Genomic DNA, 22860 nt, shown 5'->3' on the forward strand with positions numbered 1-22860 from the left:
GTTAATTTTTACATGTTGCATTCTACTTGTTAATAAAACTATTTCTGTTAAATTTTGGGGTCTTTGTTTTTATCTTTGTGGTATCGAAAATGGCATCGAGTATCGAATATTTTCCTGAGTATCGGTATCGAGTTGAAAATTTTAGTATCCTGACAACCCTAGTCTGCACCTATACCTATATGAGAACAAACATGTCTCTATACTAGGGTTGTCAAAAGTATCGATACTCAAAAAAGTGTATGTATATCCGGATACGATACTAATTTTCAAAAGTATCGAGTACCTGAATCTTGTTATCATAGTTGCAGTTTCTTTTTTGCACAACTGTTTTTTTATTATAACTATTTAACCTGTGGTTCTGTTAATTTTTACATGTTGCATTTTACTTGTTAATAAAACTATTTCTGTTCAATTTTGGGGTCTTTGTTTTTATCCTTGTGGTATCGAAAATGGTATCCAGTTTCGGTATCGAGTTGAAAATTTTAGTATCGTGACAACCCTACTCTATACACGTGACAATTCATCACAATCATCTCATAACTGCTGCAGAGTTGCCATGTGAGCTCCATGTGTGACAGCAGGCTCCTGCAGTGGGAGGTTGGATCTATTTGTCCACAGTGAAGGACTGCAGTCCTGTGATGGCTCTGCCCAGGATCAGGGCGTGGATATCATGTGTACCTGCAGGAGGAGACCACCCATATCAAACAGCATTAAACATCAGATAAATGTACTCTCTGATAGATCCAAACTAGGGTGTGACGACACACTCAGCTCACGGGACAAGACGAGACACGATGTTGGGTTCACGAGACGAGACGAGACGAGACGAGACGAGACGAGACGAGACGAGACGAGACGAGACGAGATTTTAAAAAAACTACAATGACACAATATATGACTAGACCGACCGGCCTTTATTTAACCGAGTTGCACATGTATTTTGAAATGTTTTATTATAACTCTTTACATGCATGATGTAAGCATGAGCTTTCAATAAAATTCTTCTTCTTCAAATTGAAACTAAAACTAAAATGTATAAAAGTTAAAATAAATCAAATTAAATATTTCTTTCTTTTCTTCAAGTGCAAACAATATAAGCCGTGTTTCCTTTAGGGGGAAGAGTGGCCACCGGGAAAGTCTCAGGCCACGCCCTCTCAAATGCCCGCTCACTCTGCGTGTCTCCATTACAAAAAGGCCCCCAGAGGGATTTAGAGACTCCAGAGGTGATGTATGGTTTTCGATCGTCACGTAATCGCTTAGCGATATTTTCGACCGTGATCACATAAGCGATGGATTAAACACTGGAGAAGCAACTGTGGCCGCCGTCGCTAACTGTGCACAACAAAGCAGCTGATCATAAACAAAGCAGCATGGCTAATTAGGCATAGCATCTTCGCTGATTATAAACATAGTGATGGTGAATGAACCGGCATCACTAACTGTGCACAACAGTGTCCGGTGCTTGTTGTAAACAAACAGAGATCGCTAAGTGAACACCTCCTGTAGCAGCAGCACATACACACTGTACTGCTACGAAGCTAACTGTTAGCCTATTAGCGGACTCCAGCTCTACAGCTGGGAGAGACTGCTGCAGGAGAGACTGCTGCAGGAGGACTGTGCGGCTTCGATTCGTTCTTACTCTTCTAAACGAGTCGCTGGCCCCTGAGACGTCATTCTGGCTGCTTGCTGCTTCTCCTCCTCTTCTTCTTTTTTTCCTTTTACTAGCCCCACAGGTCACAAATAGAAGATTTGATAGCTCACAAATTTGATTGAGACTGCTTTTTAATGCAACGAGAAATATCGTCAAGTTTAATCTCGTCACACCCCTAATCCAAATTGAAGCACAAACCTTCGTATGTGTTGACAGACTCCAGGTTCATCATGTGGCGGATGACGTGGTACTCGTCTGCGATGCCGTTTCCTCCCAGCATGTCTCTGGCCTGCCTGGCGATGTCAAGGGATTTACCACAGTTGTTCCTCTTCAGCATGGAGATCATCTCTGGGGCTGCTCTGTTAACACAACACCACATTTGGTTTGCATTAGTTTTTAGCCATGCTAGCAGCAGACAGAAGTATCTTGTCAACTATAGAAAGCGAACGCCATTAAATTGTCTTGAGACATTTATGGGTATCTTGACTTTTCCTCTACAACAGGGATTCCCAAAGTGTGGTGTGCAGACCCCCAGGGGTGCACAAGCTGCTGCTAGGGGGTGAGCGAGATGAAAAATGTAATGGCGGTCTGATAATTACATAATTACATTTGTTCCCCCCACACAATAAAGACGTGTAAATAAACAAACCGTAATATTAATTAATAAATAAATGCAGGCTATTCAAAATGCACTTCATCTTAAAATGAAGCGTAGAAGTTATCTTCTTCCATTTTACCAGCCTGTGTTATGATGACGGGTTGTTTAGCTCCACGCTCATTTAAACTTGCTGCAATTTTTGTTCATCGCAGCTCAAAATATTATAACATTTTCCTGACTGATGTGCTTCCTGCCTCTGATCCTGAGCCTGTCATCATCCTCTTTGCTCTTTAAAGTGGAAGCTTGCACATAACTTTGTTGCATTATATTGAAACTGTGTTCAGATTAATTCAAATGCGAGAGCTCATTGTTGTGATGGTGATTATTTGATTATATGTGTGTTCTGGTCATTTGAGCATGATTAAACATGCCGCCTATAATATGGCTATAAAAAAAACTGATTGCATTTTTTTGTTTTTTTGAAGGTGTGGGGGATTGGGCAGTTTCTTTTTGCACAACTGTTTTTATTATAAATATTTAACCTGTGGTTCTGTTAATTTTTACATGTTGCATTCTACTTGTTAATAAAACTATTTCTGTTAAATTTTGGGGTCTTTGTTTTTATCTTTGTGGTATCGAAAATGGCATCGAGTATCGAATATTTTCCTGAGTATCGGTATCGAGTTGAAAATTTTAGTATCCTGACAACCCTAGTCTGCACCTATACTAATATTTAACATTATACAATCAATAGATTATATTATCAACCAATTCTATAAAAGAGAAAATTAAAAAAAAGATCATTACTGTTCAGTGTCAGTCAATTGCTGACGATTTTAAAAAAAGAAAAGAAAAATGAATAGCTAAAACCATTTCTCAATAACGTTTTCTGCATTATATATTGTGTACATTTTTTTATAACAGCACATATCGGACAGCATATACACCAATACTGATACACCTTTAACATGGCAATATCTGCCAATAATATCTGTCAAAAAATATCTGTCGGGCTCTATTTACAAGCCTGTTAAATACATCTTTTGTTTATTTTTTTGTTTATGCTATGGCAATCTCAGTTACTTTAATATTGTTTGGGCCAGCACTTATCCTTCTAATTTACAGAAATTATTTATCACACAAAAGAAATGTGTTAGATTAGCCACCTTCTCTAATTATTTGTCTCCATTTCTTTTTTACAGTTAACTCTCAGGTCCATTATTACAACACAAGACACACTGATAAACTTCATCTACTACACATACTCAATTTTCTTTTGCTTATAGAGGCTCCATATTTTGGAATTCTCATATTCATGCAGTTAAACTATCTTCATCCCTCAATAATTTTAAGTTAAGACTGAAAGCTTACCTGTTAAACCAAGACTCCTAATAGTTTCTTTTCCAGTATAGTTGTCATTGGATCATTATCTCTTATACATGATCATACACTCAAATACAATTACTGAAGTTGAAATTATGAGATAAAAATGTGAAATTATGAGATAAAAAGTCAAAATGGTGAGATAAAAAGTCAAAATGATGAGATAAAAAGTCATAATTATGAGATAAAAAGTCAAAATTATGAAATAAAAAGTCAAAATTATGAGATAAAAAGTCAATTATGAGATAAAAAGTAAATTATGAGATAAAAAGTCATAATTATGAGATAAAAAGTCAAAATTACGAGGTAAAAAGTCGAAATTATGAGATAAAGTCAAAATTTTTAAATAAAAAGTCAAAATTATGAGATAAAAAGTCAGAATTATGAAATAAAAAGTCAAAATGATGAGATAAAAAGTCAAAATATGAGATAAAAAGTCAAAATTTCTTTTCCAGTATATATAATAGTTGTCATTGGATCATTATCTCGTATACATGCTCATACACTTACACACTCAATTACAATTATTTTACGTTTATACACACCCATGTTTTTATTTCTGACTTTTTTGTGCGCGTGCTATTTTTGTATATTTCTTGGGGAGGTGCTTGTATAAGCCCATATAGGTTTTTTTTAACCTCTCCTGCACTTACTTTTCTTGTTTTATTTCTGTTTTTTGTAATTGTCCTTTCCTATGGTACAAATGAATACAAAAACAAAAGTATCTCTAAGGTCACATCATGAAATACATTCATCAGATATTTGTTCTTTCTATAGGTTTGCAAATCACAAATGTGACAGTATTTTCCTTTTCAATCTGACAGAAAGAGGTCAGAATGCCGATACAACCACGTTACATCCCATCAATACACTTCACTTAGAGGATGAAGCTGTCTTTACCTTTTAGCATCGATTAGTCTTCCCAGCTGCACACAGGACTGCAGGCCGAGGGTGATCTCTGTCAGCATGTCGGCCATTTTCTTCTGCATCAGCTGATTCCTTGCAAGTGGCACGCCAAACTGGATCCTGGAATAGAAAACAAAAAAATGTGTTATACTTCTGTTTAGTAATAAATAAATTAATGTCATTATAACTTATATTTTCACTTCAACACTTAACCAAAGTTTTGTGTAGATCTGAACAAGGTTATAATAGTTTTTTTCATTAGTTTTAATTTTGTTGTCAATTTTTGTTTTCAAATTCAGTTCGTTTTAATGGGTTTTTAGAGTGTGTTTGCTTGTTTTTATTTTTTGGAAAATGCTTAGTTTTAGTGTTAGTTTTAGTTTTTTTGTAATGGGGTATTTGTTGGGTGCCAGATTGAATAAGGTCACAATAAATGTTGCTTTTATTTCCTTTGTCTGGTCCAATTTTAGTTCATTTTAGTTTGTTTTGTAACCACAAAATACAATTTCAGTTAGTTATCTTTTTTTTAAAAAACTCGAAAATGTTTTTTCAATTCTAGTTTTCGTTAATTTTCGTTAACTATAATAACCTTGGTTCTGAACACAGGAATCAATCAACACACATATGACCAAATAGATTTGATATTACACAGACATTTGGGGCGTCTGACCTGTCGAGTGTGTACTGTCGAGCTGCATGGAAACAGAACTCTGCAGCACCCAGAGAGCCCCATGCAATACCATAACGAGCATTGTTCAAGCAGCCGAAAGGACCCTGGAAGGAGCAGAGGGAGTGAGATGGCAAATTGATGCAGTTTTGTGAAGAATTGTAGGTGTATAAAATGTAAAAAACAATGGGCATGATGCTAAATACTACGGATGGGCGACATGGACCAAAAGTCATATCCCGATATATTTAGGCTGAATATCGATATACGATATATATTGCAATATTTTTATCTCAAAGTGAGAGCAAATGTTCAGTCAAAGTCAAATATGACATGTCACAAGTAGTTTTATTGAAACCGTTTATTTAAGTGAACATAAATACTGTACAACAACAGGAGTAACTTTTTTTTTTAATTAAAGCTCCATAAAATGCACATTTAAATAAAAAAATATCTTTAAATTAAATTTCACTCTGGTTTCACTTAAATACACTCATATAACCAAGTGCTTTCCAAATTCAAGCTTTAGAAATATTCTACATTAGTATTACTTTCTCGATTCATAGTTTGTTTTTTTAATCAACACCAATCATAAATATCAAATATTATATTCTATTATTTCCTGATTTTTCAAAATTGTATTTAATCCTTTAAGTGATTTTTATCTAAATTTGCGCAAATTTGAACTATATATATATATATATATATATATATATATATATATATATATATATATATATATATATATATATATATATATATATATATATATATATATATATATGCGATGTGGTCTAATTCCATATCACATTTAAAAAAATATCGATATATTTTTTATATCGATATATCGCCCAGCCCTACTAAATACCCAAATAAAAAGGTACGTTAACAAAGTCTGGGATAGTATTCTCCATTACTGCATTTAGAATGTTTTCTCACCCCGAGGCCGGAAACTTTAGGCAGCAGGTTCTCCTCAGGAACCTCCACGTCGTCCATGACGATCATACCGGTGGCCGAGGCTCTCAGAGAGAACTTCCCCTCAATCTTAGGTGTTGACAGGCCCTTCATGCCACGCTCCAGGATGAAGCCACGGACCTTCCCATCGTCACATTTAGCCCAGACCACAGCAACATCTGCCACTGGAGAGTTGGTGATCCTGTGGGTGGAAGCAAAGGGAATGTTAAGGAAACAACAGTAGGCCTCATTCTTTACTATAAAGTGTAAAAAAACACACATCTGAACCGTTACTTTGCAGTATTGCTCCTTACTGGTGTACTGCAACATGTTCGCAGTCCTGTGAACAGTAATAAATAGGGCCGGGACTCGATAAAAAAAAAAATCTAATTAATTAGAGGCTTTGTAATTAATTAATCAAAATTAATCGCATTTTAATCGCATATGAATATTTGACCTGAGAACAGTGAGAAGTCATTTTTTTCACATGGATTTTTAGTATACCATTGAATAATGACTGAATACATAAGCTTAAGCAACAAAAATATTGTTTATTTTTGTTCAAGTCCAACAGACCAGTGCAATTTTTGCCATTAAGTGTAGCAATAGCATATTTAGAAATATAGTACATTTCAGAAATTCAGGTAGCCTATAGGTAGGTAGACCTTCTGTAAACTATAATACTTTGGTTTTTGAAGTAAAACACAATACTTTCAAGTACACTCAGAACATTGGAAACCCTGACTATTAGAAAACATCTCTCTGTTGCTTCAGAGGCCAAAACAGACTTTGTTGATTTACCAACAGCTGATTTAAAAAAAATCAAATTAATTTCAGTCCATCCGTTGGATTTTTGTAACAAAATGTCCCATCATCCACGGGGCCAACCAAATTTTTTTAACGCGTTAATTTTTGTGTAATTAATCTTAATTAACGCGTTAAAGTCCGGGCCCTAGTAATAAACAGTAATATTTCTTCTGATATCGCTTTTCCCTTGAAACTACTTGTCTGAAGTTTCAAAATGACTGCCATAACTATATCCTACAAACTGATATTTACATAATCAACTATTTTATTTACCTTGTCTTTTTTCTTGTATCCTTTTTCTCTGTTACTTTGATCAGCGTTTTATTATATTCTTCAGTATGCTTTGTATTACTCCAGTATTACGATGTTATATAATTTCTTAAAATGCAAAGAGAAAAATTTAAAAAAGAAAAAGAAAAAAAGACTATATTAAAACAGCAGAACTCCTTTGAAATAACATCAATAAAAAGTGACTGGAGTATTTCTACTTGCTCATTCAGTACTTTAAGTGTGAAGAGCTCCACCATGTGGACAATTAATGCCATATACAGAAAAGCCCTGTGCGACAACATAAACCTTTATCTTGAAAAACAGAAGTTAACAGTATTAGATGACAGGAGGAATTTGCACATAAGACATAAAATTAGGGTCACTGCACCATGCTTTTATTAGACATACTGGTACTTGATTTGTCTATTAAAATGAACTCTCACTGTCAATGTTTTCCCATCAGACACATCACACTTACAGTATCCCTTTTCCACCAACATGGAGCCTGTTCCAGTTCAAGCCCCTAACCTTTCGGAGCATTTCCACCAAAAATAAAACAACTTTCATAAGCGGAAAGTTGGTTCCCAGCTGGAACAAAAAAATAGCAGATTTTCCTTGACCTGAAGTTGGATCCAATGTGGGAATGTCATATTGTAGAGGTTGGAAAGAGAGGCTGGATTCTGGCATGAAATCTGTTTTTTTTTTTTTTTTACATTTTCCAATCATTAGTTGCTTGCTTTTTCAAAGAATAAAATAAAACCAAATATCTGTTATAATAAAGCAAAAGCTTGCAGATAAAAAATGCAATCCACCATCTGTTGTGTATTGTGCAACGCCTTCTGTTGATGACACATCATTGATTTCAACAGTTTAACAGTCTTAAAAACTGAAAGAAACTCAGGCTGGTTTCCTAGAAAGCTCAAAAGATCCAAGAATCCTGAACGAAATCTGTTTAAGAACTAAAACTAATACAGTATGGTGGGAAATGTGTGACTGTTTTCCACACACATCAATTTCTGCTTTTGCAATAATGTATAATAAATACCCTGATTTATAATCCTACATGCCTTTTCTTAAACATGCACATAGGTGTTAATATCACTGAAGACAAAGACTGTAATGGGTTAAAAGACAAACCGGGGGGAAAAACATCCCACGGGCATAAAATATATATTTTATATTGCTTCTTTCCTTGTATTTCTATTTTATACATTTATTTACTATTCTATTTACAATCGTGACTTGACGTTTGAGTGAAATTTGAATTCCATAAAAGTGATACCGTCAAATTAGATTAAATTTCTTTTAATGTAAAAAAGCGTCTTGTCACAGCAACATTTTTTATCTGTGTTGGATTACAGAGATCTTCAGTACATGAATGCTGCTGCTCAATGTCTTAGAATGATTGATAGTGTTTATCAGCTTCTTTGAGCTTCATTACTATCTATGCTATATTACTATTCTCTTCGTTCACAAGATCAATTGTTGCTTTCTGTCCCTTCTGCTCGTACGGAGTTGGGTAAAAGGGCATTTGTTTATCTGCACCTTATGCTGGATTATGCTACAGAAAGACTGGAAACTAACTGACTTAATTTCTTTGATCACTTTTAAATCCAAACTGAGAGTAATTGAGGCCAATCCACAACATGCACTTGTTTCTCATAAACGTTTAAGGTCTGTGTCTTATGTAAATATGTAACTGTATTTTGTGTTTGCTGCCTCTTGGCAAGGGCTCCCTTGAAAAAGAGGTTCTTAATTCCAATGGGATATTTCCTGGTTAAATAAAAAAAAAGCTTTTTTTTTTTTAAATATCCTTGACTCACCAGGTCTTTGAGCCAGTGAGGGTGTAGGTGCGACTGGATGGGTTGAACTTGGCTCTGGTTTCCATGCCGCCTGGGTCACTGCCATGGTTGGGCTCCGTCAAGCCAAAGCAGCCGAGAATCTCTCCACGAGCTGGGAGAGACAGAGGGGAATAGAGGAAAAATAGTATTAGATTCTTGATATTTAAACAATAAACAGAGCACAAGAGCACAGTGAATTAAAATCATGTCTCATGAACAAATGGGCAGACAAGCTTACTGAAGTTGATTTGCATGACAAGTATCTAAACTGGTTCCCAATCCACGTTTCTATTGTTTCTTTGAAGTTTTCTCTCACTACTTTGCAATGTCTGGTTCCTGTATTTTAATCACATTAAGACGCGACTTCACCTGTAACTTCCTCCTGTTCTTTGATCATAGAAGACTGAAACTTTGTATATAAGGAAGAAAGTTTACTTTGTCGGGAGAGATTGCTGAGACTCTCTCCGTGTACACGTAACTAAAGGCTTTGATTGATTACACCGGCTCATTGCATTTTTCTTCAGAGAAACACTCTTTTGGAAAGAAACTGCATCTACAGAATAAACCAAGAGCTGAGTCTATGGGCTGAAATATATGCTACAAGAAATTTGAATTATTTATATTTGTTCATCGCAGAAAAATTGAAATTGAATTTTGCGAACTGAATGTTCAGTCCCAAACTAATAAATTCAAGTTCAAATTACAATTCAGATTCTGTTTTTTCAATGCAATGATTCAAATTGAACAAAACAAATTCAAATTATGTGATCTAAATTCAGTTTCCGGTGTCACATATTTCTCATCCTTTCCCCCTTCTCTATTGTTGATAGGCGTTGTTGCCTTTTCTTACCCAGCCTGGGGAGGTACTTCTGTTTCTGCTCCTCTGTGCCGTAGGCATTAATGGGGTGCATGACCAGTGAGGACTGCACACTCATGACTGAGCGATAGCCACTGTCCACTCTCTCAACTTCTCTGGCGATCAACCCGTAGGCCACATAGCTTGTCCCAGCACAGCCATAACCTTTATATCAAACACAGGGAGAGATATTAACAACACAAAATAGGATTTAAAAGGCTGAAACATTCATAGACACAGTTAGTGATTTATAAAGAATAAACAACACAGACAGGTCCAGTGCGCACATGGCCAAAGTCCATTTCAGACAGTCTTTTAGTAGTGGATAAGGTTATAATAGTTTAGTTTTTTTCATTAGTTTTAGTTTTAATTTCGTTGTCAATTTTTTTTTTAAATTTTAGTTAGTTTTAATTCGTTTTTTGACTGAGTTTGCTAGTTTTAATTCGTTTTTATTTTTTTGGAAATGCTTAGTTTGTTGGGTGCAAGATTCAAAAAGTCACAAAAAATCTTTCCTTTATTTTCTTCGTCTGATCCATCTCAGCCCCAATAAGTTTATTTAGTCATATAACCAGATAGATGAAATAGATTTCATATCAACCAAAAAGGTTTACGTATGAAAAAAGTTGACAAAGACGAAAATGAAGGACATTTTCACTATAATTTCAGTTAGTTTTGTAACCACAAAATACAGTCGATCGTTTTTCAAAAAACTCACATTTTTATTCAGTTAACTAAAATGTTTTTTTCAATCCTAGTTTTTGTTATTTCGTTAGTTTTCATTAACTATAATAACCTTGGTAGTGTAGTGTGTAGAAGTGTGATGAAAGATTATAGTTTGACAATAAAATGTGACAATAATAACACCCATATATTGTCCATTCTGTTGAAAGTTCAAGGGTATATACATATGTAAGACTGCCTAAATAACAAACATGCAGCGAGTAATGAACTGTGTCCCCGTTCACACTCACCTTTAATAGTCGGGCCCAGGACCCCCATCTCTCCCATCTCTGACACGATTTCTCTGTGGAAAACTGAAAAAAAAAAAGACACAACCAGCTGTAACATCAGGTTACATCAGAGGAGTAACAAAGTGGTGATATTTTGCTGCACACATTACATTTCTCATTAAGATCTCATTCTGAAGACACAGGGACAGGGTATTATGCATTTGAAGCCAGTATGAGGTAGGGTTGTCAAAAGTATCGATACTCAAAAAAGTATCGATACTAAAATGTTGTATCCGGACACGATACTCATTTTCAAAAGTATCGAGTATCTGAAGCTTGTTATCATAGTTGTAGTTTCTTTTTGCACAACTGTTTTTTATAAAAAAGATTTAACCGGTGGTTCTGTTAATTTTTATATGTTGCATTTTACTTGTTAATAAAACTATTTCTGTTAAATTTTGGGGTCTTTGTTTTTATCTTTGTGGTATCGAAAATGGTATCCAGTATCGAATATTTTCCTGAGTATTGGTATCAAGTTGAAAATTTTAATATTGTGACAACCCTAGTATGAGGACTTATTAAAGCTGAATTAAAATAAAAAACAAATAATGTAGTCTCTGGCATGTTGACGAGCAAGATAAGTCTCCCACCTTTGAAAACATACTTTTAACCACAACGTATTAAATAAATATGCAGGTTAACTGTGTTAAATAGTATCAAATAAAAGAATCAAGGATCAATTTAAGAATTGTGCAATGAAATTGATCTGGGACCTCCACAAAAAAGGGGATTATTCTTTGAAAGGCAGCCCTTCTGTTGTACAAGAAAGACACAGGCTATTTAAAATACTCAACAGATTATATTACACCCCGTCACTGTTACATAAAAGGGACATAAGGGATGACAGTATAAAATGTGGTGCAACTTGTGGTGGAACTTGGCTCCATCTGTTGTGAGACTGCAATTAACTGAAAGATTTTTGGCACACAGAAAGTGATGATCCACACTTATAAAGCCATTTTACTCACATAACAATCAAGCATACTGGGAGATTTGCTTGATAAACTGGTTTGCTTTAACCCTCGAGGAACCTTAGGGACCAAACGTGCACATTCAGCTAATTTTATGTTTTTGATTCTCAATATATCGGTCAGTTTAAAGGCTAATTGTATGAAACTTGGCCAGGGTTTTTTTTTTATTATAATTTTCAAAATTCCAAAATTCCTCTTTTGCAAGGTGAATAGAATAGGAGATATGCATAACACTTACACTTTGACCCTTAAGGCCTGTTTTGGTCCCATTGACTCCCATTAGAAACCCATATTTCTGATACACTGTAATCCTGACATAATATAAAGCTTTTCCTATGAATACCTAATAAATCTAAGCCTCTCCCTTCAAAATACATGGAAAATAGGTTTTAGGTCTGATGACCCCCCTCAAACCACCAGGGGCAGCAGAGCTAAATCACATACAGTTTCAATGGAGGCCCGCTTCTCTTACCTTGCAAAATGCATAGCAATGAAAAAGCTGAACACCATAAAAACGGTCTTGGGTGTGTTGGGATTGTAATAAAGGAGTTATCAATTATTGACCCAGTCAGTCGAGGCTGTAATAACCTTGTAGTAATAATAAGTGCGTTTGCCCTTGAGAAAATCAGGGGTTCTTTTGACAAAAATGGCATTAAAACGTAAAAAATTAAAGAAAAAAAAACATTTTTATATCTATGGTTAGATCGGAAGCTGCTAAAAGGTTTGATGCGGTGAAAGTAAAAAAAAATTATTTATATATCACATTTTTATGACACCCATATGAGAGGGACCGTTTAGGGACCTTAAGGCAGTAGTTCTCAACCTTTTTGAGTCGCAACCCCCAATTTAACATGCATGTTGTCCGCGACCCCTGCTCACTGAACAGAATCTCACACGCACAGTTTAGATCACCCAAAAAAGAAACAAAATGACCAAAAAAAGACACAAAATGACCAAAAAAGACACAAATTGACCACAAAATGATCTAAAAAAGACACAAAAAAGACACAAAATGACCAAAAAAAGACATTAAATGACCAAAAAGACTAAAACACATTAACATATGAACACTTTAACACAGTGGAGACAGAGCTGACTTCCAAAATGATTTGGCGACCCCCAGAAATCATCTCGCGACCCCAATTGGGGTAGCGACCCCAAGGTTGAGAATAGCTGCCTTAAGATGTAAAGTGTAAGGTGATTTTAAAGAGGCCTCGAGGGTTAAATACACCAACTCGAAAAAGTTGGAAAAGGTAGATGTCAGACTGCAAAACAATAAGACAGAATACAGTGAAACATGAGCTCCAGAGGAGAAGTACTTCTGTTTATTCTTTGTGAGTCAATATAAGAAGAGTCCCTCACCTTCATTTCTGTTTGCCATTAGGATGCGAGGCATGAGTTTCTCTTGGCAGTAGGTCCTGAAGGAGTCCCTGATCATGATCTCCTCCTCTGTCAGCAAGCCCTCCAGGTCCAGGGCATCACGCCAGTTGAACTGGACTTTAGCTGTCGGACATTTAGAAGAGGAACAATAAAAAAACCTTAAAACAGCTTAGAATATGTTCCGGTGAGAAAATACTAATTCAAAACATGACATCACAAATAAGAAACCTACGTGCTTTGGGCTTCTGCTCAGTCTTCGCTGCATCTGGGGAAAATTTAAACCAGAAAAATGATTACTATAATGATAAATCATGAAAAATACTTTTTTTAAAGAAACGGTGGGTGGTGTACAATCTCATCTCTGATGCTATCATAGTACTGTAAAGGTCTCAGGTTTGTAGAGTAAACTTGGGCTGGGCGATATGGACAAAAAATCATATCCCGATATATTTAAGATGAATATCAATCCACGATATATATCCCAATATTTTTATCGCAATGTTCAGTCAAAGTCAAAGCCAAATATGACCAGTCATGACAAGTAGTTTTATTGAAACCGTTTATTGAAGTGAACATAAATACTGTATAACAACAGGGGTACCTTTTTTTTTAAAACCAAAGCCCCATAAAGAGCACATTTAAATAAAAAAAATATCTTAAATAAAAATTGCCTATGAAATAAAACCAATCATTCAAATAAGACCAATCTTTAAAAAAAAAAAAAATATATATATATATATATATATATATATATATATATACATGAGAAAAGAATAACAAACATTACAAAAGAACTAAATATGACAAACCCTAGTAAGGGCAGCATTTATATATAAAGAAAAAAATGATATCGATATATGTGATATGGTCTAATTTTATATCACATTTAAAAATATATCGACATATCTTTTATATCGATATATCGCCCAGCCCAAGAGTAAACACACACTGGAGAAAAAAGACTGGTCTCAATGCAGGCTTTTTATTTAGGTCACAGGTAAATGTAAATGTTTGCATCGCTGGACTCAGACTGACATCACTCTCGCAGGATTCCAGAATGAGCCCCGATCTCTGTAATAATTCACATTTAATTTTTCACAGAAGTTGGAGTTACACGCAAACCGAGTTCTATCTGCCAGTTACCAACGACATGGACAGGCCAACAGCGTCTGATTTATTAAACTTTGGAACTACAAAACACATACAAAATTCAAACATTTGAAAAAAAAACTATTTCAAACATTTTAAATGTTAACTAAATTCATTGCAAATATTTCTCATCACTAAAATGTAGTGATTCAAACTAATGTAGTAAAAACAGTGAGCATATAACCATTTAAAACTATAACTGCTACGCTTCAACCATGACTCCATCTTTGAGTTTTCAAGTGATTGACAGGTGATGCCAGGTGGCATATGACAGGTTGGGTCCAACCATCCTGGGAGACTCTGGGTTTTTAGGAGAATTAAATTGAATAACCTACTGAATATAAAATTAATTTTATCAAGTTATACTTATATTTTCCTAAAATATTTATTAAATAATTATTTTAAAGGATTTTTGCATGGATGCTACTTTTTAAATGTATATTTTAAAATCTCACGTACCCCCTAGAGTGCCTTCAGGTACCCCAATTTGAGAACCACTGTGATATCATACTGTGAGAACAAACTGTCTCAGGTCTGTCTGTTGGAAAAAAAGAAGCTACAGTGGAGAAAAACGCATTGGCTATCTGCCTTCTTTTAATTATTCAAATATAATAGTACTAACCATATCTGGCCTCTGCTGCAGTTCCCTGTGCTCTTGAAGCTGAGATGATGGCACATCTGTGAGGGTTGACCAAGAGACGACACACAGCGCTTCTCAATGCCATGATGAAGGTGAGTCTATAAAGGAAGCATTTTCTACATTTACTTTACATTTATTAAACTGGCTTAAATGTGCTAGTACAGTCAACCATGTAGCTTGCAGTGAAGGTAATGTCAGTTACTTGAGAAGCTGAGAATTTAAAGCAGGAAGAATTTAATTGCTGATGCTTTCAGGTGAGTTTGGTCTATTTAGTGTTTGACTGCATGACTGTTAAACTTTCTTACAGTTTTTCTCAGTCGCTTTGGGGCATTTCTCACATCACTATTAACATTTGCTCAACAGTTAATACATTTTTCAAAACAATTAGTACAAACTGCAAAACCTTGTTTATAACCTGTAAAAGTGTGCCACTTGCTCAAAATGGATAACTCATTCCACAAAAGCAATCTATCTATAAAAGTCCTGACACCATGTTTATGGACAAGATAGTAAAATGTCTCTGTGATATTTTCATCATGACAGTTTACTCTGGAAATGTTTTCCAATGCAAAAAAGTCAGATCTTGGTGACGCTACCTGAAAATGCTCCAGACACTATATACTATTTACACAACCAATTTGAAAACTACAGTAAAGTTACACATTACTTTATTAAGTGAGGTAACTGAGTACAACATACTGAATATGTATGTTTCACATTTTTATTGCATATGCTCTTTGCAATTCTAATTTGTTTACAGCATTGTGCAAAAGGAAAAAAACATCCTTATTTACAACAAACATAAAGTCCCTTTGGGTAGAGCTGTGACAGTACAGTGTCACAGTGTTGTAGAAATGCTCCACACTATGTCCTGCTTGGTTCATATATGTTGTAAAGTGTTTATGGGTTTATGGATTCAGCTCTGAGTGACTGTTGAGAAGTGGCTTATCATTGGTTCAACAAATGCTTCACACAGCCTTCTCATCAGTGAAAGCTGAGGTTCACCTGAGAGAAATCATTTAATTTAGGAGACATTTTCAGTAAAAATATATATAAAGATTTAATAAAATGTATAAAATTTGCTCTACAGATTTTGACAACTAGTTCAACATTTTTGTATGTAATGACTCAAGTAATGAAATGAGGACTATTAGTTTTATATGGAATGTCTATCCAGCATTCACAAGTATAGTTCCTTTTGACTGACATGACATAAGCAAATGATAATGTTATAAAACAGCAGAGAGTTGTATGAAAGCACTTGATGACTGTCCAAAAACATTTGTAATGTGTTTTAAGGAATGAGAAACTGCTACTATGCTGAGCACAATGACTAAATGTTGTGGAGGTTGAACTAACTGTTGTGTAAATGTTAATATTGATGTGAGAAATGCACCAAAGCGACTGAGAAAAATTGTAACATGCAAAGAGTTTGACATGAACGCAGGGCTTAAGTTACTATAGCTGTGGATCTGAGAAGAATCAGAGATAATAGCAGATGCTGTAGCTGGCTGTCAGAAATGACAGTATACTGACGCTTTCATTCTCACTGAAACATGTAAAAAACGTTCACTGCAATATCTAAAATGAAGCAACCTGTCACAGTGCCAGACAACAGTCCAGCTAACCTGAGTGGCCTTAAATGACACTATTGTAGCTACAAGCTAACAGCGTTAGCTTCCAACAGCTAGCTGGCAACTTGGATGTTAACTGCTTCATTCCCGAATTGTCACAGTAATAAAGCACTATATGCGCGCTGTGTGTTGACAATAGCCATAAAAACAACGGCGGCAGCTGTATGAGGAGTATTTACCTGTTTAGCTGGACAACAATCCCTTTTACTGATTCTCAGTTTGAAGACGCAGTGACACTGAAGTCAAAACACAGCTGACGTCATCACGTAAAGCACGCCAAGCTGGACGTGCCATGTTGAGTGGGGCGTCATAACTGAACCGTGTACCAGTGATTGGGCCGTAGTCAATTGTTGTGCAAAAAAAAAAAAATTATCAACTCGAAGGCAGTATAATTTAAATATGAGACTAAGACATAGAAATATGAATGAACTCTTTGTTTGTTGCCATCCGTCATCATTAAAGATGGCTGCCTTTAAGGGATACTTCAGCTACTGCAAACGGCTCTGATTGGCTCGTTAGAAGAGGCGTGATTGTTAGAGGAGTGGAGATCTGTGGCTGTATTCATGTTTCATTTCTCAGAATAAAGGATGACAGTAGCTGCCAATTTCACAATAAACCCAGCCCCCTCAGTCCAGATTGCAGCAGACACAATAAGAACTTTATTGCCTCATAGCAGTACTCCCTTCTGCTGGATGATCTGACCGACATATTTTGCAGATTTATCATTAACAGAGCTACTCAGGGACAAATTGTCTGAGAATTCTAAAAGTTTCAATGCAACTATTTCCCAAAAACACTGCATTCCTCTGCTTTCCCTTCCCCCCCATTTCTTAACTTGCCTTTTTTCCCTTCTTCCTTTTCCCCCCACCATATTTATATGACATTCTTTGGGGGAAGTCAGTGAATTTGAGGAAAGTTTTGATACAGAAGATTACCAGGAAAACCACCTTAAATTCTGAAGACTAAGACCCAATGTATTACCTTTACATCTTATAATGGATCTCTGCAATATTATATAGAAAAATATAGAAAACATGTTGTCAATTTATCAGTTCAGTCATTAATTCATTACATTCTTAATGTAGCTGAACTAAATCTGTTATATGCACAGATGAGCTTCTTTTTTGTCAAATTGTAGCCAAATGCATTAATGAGTCACTCGGATCTAATACCCTTAAAAATTAAGTGTATTGTAAAAATATATATATTTTAAGTAAAATAGTAAATAGAATCCAACTTCTTACAACCATGTTTAGTGCTACCAAAAATAATAAATCAGCATGCCACATGTTTTACTGGGTGCTTATTCAAATCTTTGCTCCACTAAGCCAGTTATCTATCTTTGTGTAAAGGACATTTGTCGCAAAAAAAAAAGTTTGCTGATTGCCTATACTATAAAAAAAAAACCTGTCATTTTTACGGTGAAAAAAACGGCAGCTGTGGTTGCCAGAACTTTACCTTAATAAATACGGTAGAACTTTTTAAAATGTTACGGTAAAATTATATTAGCACTGTTGATTTGTCATTTAAGATTTCCTTTTTATTCAATTTTTTACCGTATTAATAAAAAGTTTTTCCATCAAAAGAAACGCTGTTCTGCAATATAATTGACAAGAAAATACTTATACTAATAATAATTATAAATGCCGCATAAGTTAAAGATTTTACAGTTAGAAAAATGCCAAAAATTACAGTGATGTTTGTATATATATTACAGGTTTTTTGTTACAAACACAGTGCCAGTTTATTTTACAGTGGAGTAATGCATTTTTCAAAAAATAAAACTGTAAAAAAATACACTTTTTGGCTGATATATACATTTACAGTGTTTCATTGTTACTAAAACTGAATTAACACATTTAGCATTTTACGGTCTTTTACTGTCATGGTTTAGCAGTTTTTCACCGTAAAAACATTTTTTTTACGGTGTACTAATACTTAAAAGGCCATAGATGACCCAAATCACCTGAATTTACTCTACTTAGTTGCAGATCCGATATAATATTTGCTCAACTCATATAACATGATCAGGGTAAGTGCTAAAATTAGCTCAATCTGGACCAGCTACAACATGTACATGTTCAAGGGTTCCTCCAGCAGTTGTCCATGGCTTTCAAACTCCAGAACAGCTGAACAGCTGTTGTCTCCAAGTACTCATCAACGCATGATGAACTCTGATTACCAAACAATGAAAAACCCTGATTACATCACCAGGGTTATTTTGGACTGGAAAGCTCCTCCAGAGCATGGAATATGTTAAATAACTGTTTGCACAGGTTTAATAGTATTCTCTATAAGTACTCTCTAAACTTGATATGTGAAGTGGATGGCCCCTTTAATTCTTCCTTAATACAGTACAATCTATGCACTGCATTAATATATAATCCTCTGAAAGGGTCCGGCCTATTTTTACACTGTGGTATTTCATATTTTACTTGAGTAAATTTGGCTCCTTCCACCTCTGAAGCCGACTGACTATAGCAGCTGTCGTGACTCACAGAGTGCAGAGTCAAACCAGGCAATGTTAGGCCTGTATGCTGAATTATGAATGAATAGATTGCTTTTATAATTAATGTTGTCTAGAATTTCATCAGGCCAATAAAACTTTTGCTCTGCCATGTATTTGCTGTGCTCTTGGTTGATGAAGCCACATTTTCGCTGTGAATGAGTAATGATGAACAAACACAAGTGATTAAGACCTCGTTGTATTTGATTAAATATGAAATTAATTGTTTTGGTGCATTGTCGCTGCTTATTAAACAGTTATAGAAGCTCATTGGACAGTTATGTCTGTAGCAGGTAACGGTACTAGAAATGAACCAAGTCCAGGAACATAAACTCCCGCCTTCACCTATTGATTGGTTTAGCATCCTGTCAATCACAGCGTCCTGCGTTCTCATTGGTCAACACTCTCCTCTAAGGAATCTCCCTTTAAATGTTGGCAGGATGGTGAAGATTTTGGAGCGGACTTGTACAGAAGTGTTCAAAGTGACAGAAGCGCCACACGATAACCTCCGTCTGTCTAAGCTCGGAATATGCTGTAGTTAGTCGTCGCCTGCAACCACATTTTGGCCCAGAAGAAACACTCCGTAAGCATGGAACTGGAGGAGAAACCGAAATATGGTAATTATTTAAAGTCCATGCTTCACTTCATTTTGTCCTGGGATAGCTGCCACTCAGCGACTTCACCGTTAGCCGAGTATATAAACAAGGTTAGCTTGCTTTATTTTGGCGCTACACGATATTGCTACTTTTTTGTTGTTGCTACTGCTAGTAGTATATGAAATAGTTTCAGTATTTACGAGAATACGTGTTTTTGTGTTGTGCTCGTTCTACTTCTTACTGTCGCACGTTAAGTTAACGTTAGTGGACCACTTTCTCTCGTCACAAACCTACATATAAACTCAGAATTGTACCTACTGATATATGCTGCGTGAATATTAAGCTTTTTTTGGCCAGGCATGGTTTAAAAAATGCAATTTTATGTAAATAAGCTGGTGGTACAGAGTGCCTGGTATACTGTCAGGGTATACAATGTCCCAGTTTAACTTGTGCTTGTCCAGTTGCTGCCACATTCCTCAGACTGGTATGGCAGCAGGAGCTGAGCTCTGACCCAGCTATGTATAGAGATTATTAGAAAATACCTCAAACATGTGAAGAGGGGCTCTGTTTGTCAACTGCACGCCTCCACTCTCTCCTGGTGGTGTCCTATTAGAAATAATATTAGGGCTACAACTAACGATTATTTTCATTATCTATTCATTATTCATTCATTCATTATCTATCTAACGATTAATCGATTAGTTGTTTGGTCAATAAACTGTTGAAAAATATCAATCAGTGTTTCCTAAACCACAAGATGACATCCTCAACTATTGTTTTGTCCACAAACCAAAGAGATATTCAGTTTATTGTCATAAAGGAACAAAGAAACCAGAAATATTAACATTGAAGAAGCTGAAATCAGAGTCAAATCAATTTGGACTTATTGTCTGTAAAACCAACTCAAACCAATAATTTGATTATTGTCAAAAGTTGGCGATTAATTTAATAATCGATTATTGTTTGATTAATCGAATAATTGTTGCAGCTCTAAATACTATATTTCATTATATTCACTCATGGGAAAAAATATTAGAACATCCTTGTTTATTTCAATTTAATGTTTATTTTGTGTTATGTTTGATATCTAGCCATCTTCCATGGTTTTCTTGATAATGATATTGGTTATTATCAAGAAAACCATGGGAAGTGTCTAGATATCAGCTCTTAAATTAAACTCTTATCAGCTGTTTTTGTTGTTATCGTTCTAAACAATTGTACCTTTAGTTTTACCAGGCATTAAAATGAACAAGAAATTGAAGAAAAAGGGTGGTCTAATAATTTTTTCCATGACTGTATGTATTTTTTTTTGATTGCCACTCTTCTGTGTTGTGTAATAATGCCCTCTTTACCCCCAAAATGTTCATAGTAGGGCTGGGGAAATTATGATATTGTCAAAAAAAATGTTTAAAAAGTCTTTGGCTATATTTTTCTATATTGTTTCTATTGTAATGTCATAATAACCAGCAGCTGAATTGCACACACTTTACTTTCTGATGCCTGAGAAAATACTCAGTAGACTTTTATTTGTCAATTCACAAACAGCATAGAAAAATAGGAAATAGGCTGTGATTATTTGATACAGACTAATTACTAGAAACCATATATATATATATATATATATATATATGATTTTATATATGTATATTATTTATATTTTGGCTATATCTCCCAGCCCTATTTTATAGTGGCACTCCCTGAAATATGCTGGGGTGTGACATGTAGCTCTTTGCTCCTAACAAGGGAAGTGCATTTCATCGAGAGAGAGAGAGATAGAGAGAGATAGAAGCGATAAACACAGAAAGAAAAGCATGTTTATGCATGAACTCAAAATCATCTTTATATTAATAAATTAAATAGACTCTTTCAGTTTTAAAATGAGATTTGCAATATTTATTCAGCTTGTTCAGCATTTGCAGGATGTTAACAAGCAGAACTAAAAACGGTAAGAGGCACTTATTATGTCTGCTGGCTTTCATTATGTGGCTTTTACTCTGTGTTTTTCCCCCTCTTCTCTGCACACACCCTTTTCCACTCTGCCTTCCACATGATGGCTAATTGACTCACATTACCAACCCGCAACAGAAGGCTGAACAATACTTTTGGTGCCTGTTTGCTGCAAATTCACTTCAGAAATGATTTGAGGAAACACTCTCTAGAAACGTTCAGTGCAACATTAATATTTAACAGTGCATCCGTCTCAGACTTTAGGAAAACCAGCTAAAAAAAGGAGACAAGGACAATATCCTAAACATGCAATTTTCAAACATTCTGTAGGAGGATACAGTATAGTTCCTATGTTGGAGTAATTTCAGGCTGAGATATAACAAGAAACCTCAATGACAGGATTTAAAGCAGCTCTGCAGCCATGCCCTGGTTCAGATTAGATGTAATTATAAGCCATATTTAGGAGAGTGGTTTGAAAGTCGATGCACAGCTTCTCTGGCCTCTCTTTCATGTTCAAACAGTTTTTTCTTATGCTTCTTTGAGCTACACTTGCACATTTTGTCCTACTTCAGTTCAATCTCTGTGTGCTGCAGCGTCATTCTTATGAACATGGTACAGCTCATAGCAAAAATCCAAGAGCATTGGATACATATTTTCTTTGACCCTTTATAAAGTCACTGTTTAATATGAATTTATAATCTATTTAAAACATTTTGAGGTATTTTCTGACATTTTTAGGGAAACTGTGAGCAACAAAATTCATTACTGTAACACATTTTTAAATAAAAAAACAACGAAAAGGTTTTTTTTTTCTTTGCCAAGCACTTAAATATGCTCAAGGGTAGCTGGTATCACCCAAATATATTTTATTAAAATATGCACATATTTTAATGCAAACAATTCTATCATTACCGTAACATCTAACCTTTTTTTCTCAGCAATTTTCATTCAGATTTTGTTCTTTATACATTGTTAAAAACCATTATGTTTGATTATATTCTGTTAAATTATAAATTTTTAAACAAATGTGTATTTATTTTTATAAAGTTTGTTAAATATTTATTGTATATAAGTGTGGGGAAACCATGGCATTTTTA

At 35.1% G+C, this 22860-nt stretch overlaps 2 protein-coding genes across 2 annotated transcripts in view; one reads left to right on the plus strand and one right to left on the minus strand.

Annotated features, from left to right (window-relative positions):
- Window positions 1–176: 176 nt before the first annotated feature.
- Window positions 177–17045, minus strand: LOC131983093 (glutaryl-CoA dehydrogenase, mitochondrial-like). The gene is made up of 12 exons (XM_059347683.1): window positions 16894–17045; window positions 15063–15178; window positions 13524–13556; window positions 13274–13414; window positions 10902–10964; window positions 9925–10095; window positions 9057–9186; window positions 6142–6358; window positions 5206–5309; window positions 4533–4658; window positions 1850–2010; window positions 177–678 (listed from the first exon to the last, which is right to left on the minus strand). Exons 2-12 carry the CDS (start codon window positions 15163–15165, stop codon window positions 605–607), a joined length of 1323 nt encoding a protein of 440 aa, XP_059203666.1. The 5' UTR covers window positions 15166–15178; window positions 16894–17045; the 3' UTR covers window positions 177–604.
- A 2633-nt stretch (window positions 17046–19678) lies between these two features.
- LOC131983092 (choline transporter-like protein 2) overlaps window positions 19679–22860 on the plus strand; it is a 37689-nt gene continuing 34507 nt past the window's right edge. Inside the window, exon 1 of the mRNA XM_059347681.1 lies at window positions 19679–19837. Within this exon, the coding sequence (XP_059203664.1) occupies window positions 19810–19837 (28 nt within the window). The 5' untranslated portion in view covers window positions 19679–19809. The remainder of the gene's footprint in view (window positions 19838–22860) is intronic.

This window comes from Centropristis striata, chromosome 13 (assembly GCF_030273125.1).
Source record: "Centropristis striata isolate RG_2023a ecotype Rhode Island chromosome 13, C.striata_1.0, whole genome shotgun sequence".
Classification (NCBI taxonomy): Eukaryota; Metazoa; Chordata; class Actinopteri; order Perciformes; family Serranidae; genus Centropristis; species Centropristis striata.

What these genes read in the sequence shown, in the direction of transcription:
- LOC131983093 (XM_059347683.1), bottom strand. Translation starts at nt 15,165, where the DNA reads ATGGCATTGAGAAGCGCTGTGTGTCGTCTCTTGGTCAACCCTCACAGA. An exon ending in TGCAGCAGAGGCCAGATATG is followed by an intron (nt 13,557 to 15,062) that starts GTTAGTACTATT and finishes AATTTTCCCCAG; the next exon opens with ATGCAGCGAAGACTGAGCAG. An exon ending in CGACAGTACACACTCGACAG is followed by an intron (nt 4,659 to 5,205) that starts GTCAGACGCCCC and finishes TTTCTATTCCAG; the next exon opens with GATCCAGTTTGGCGTGCCAC.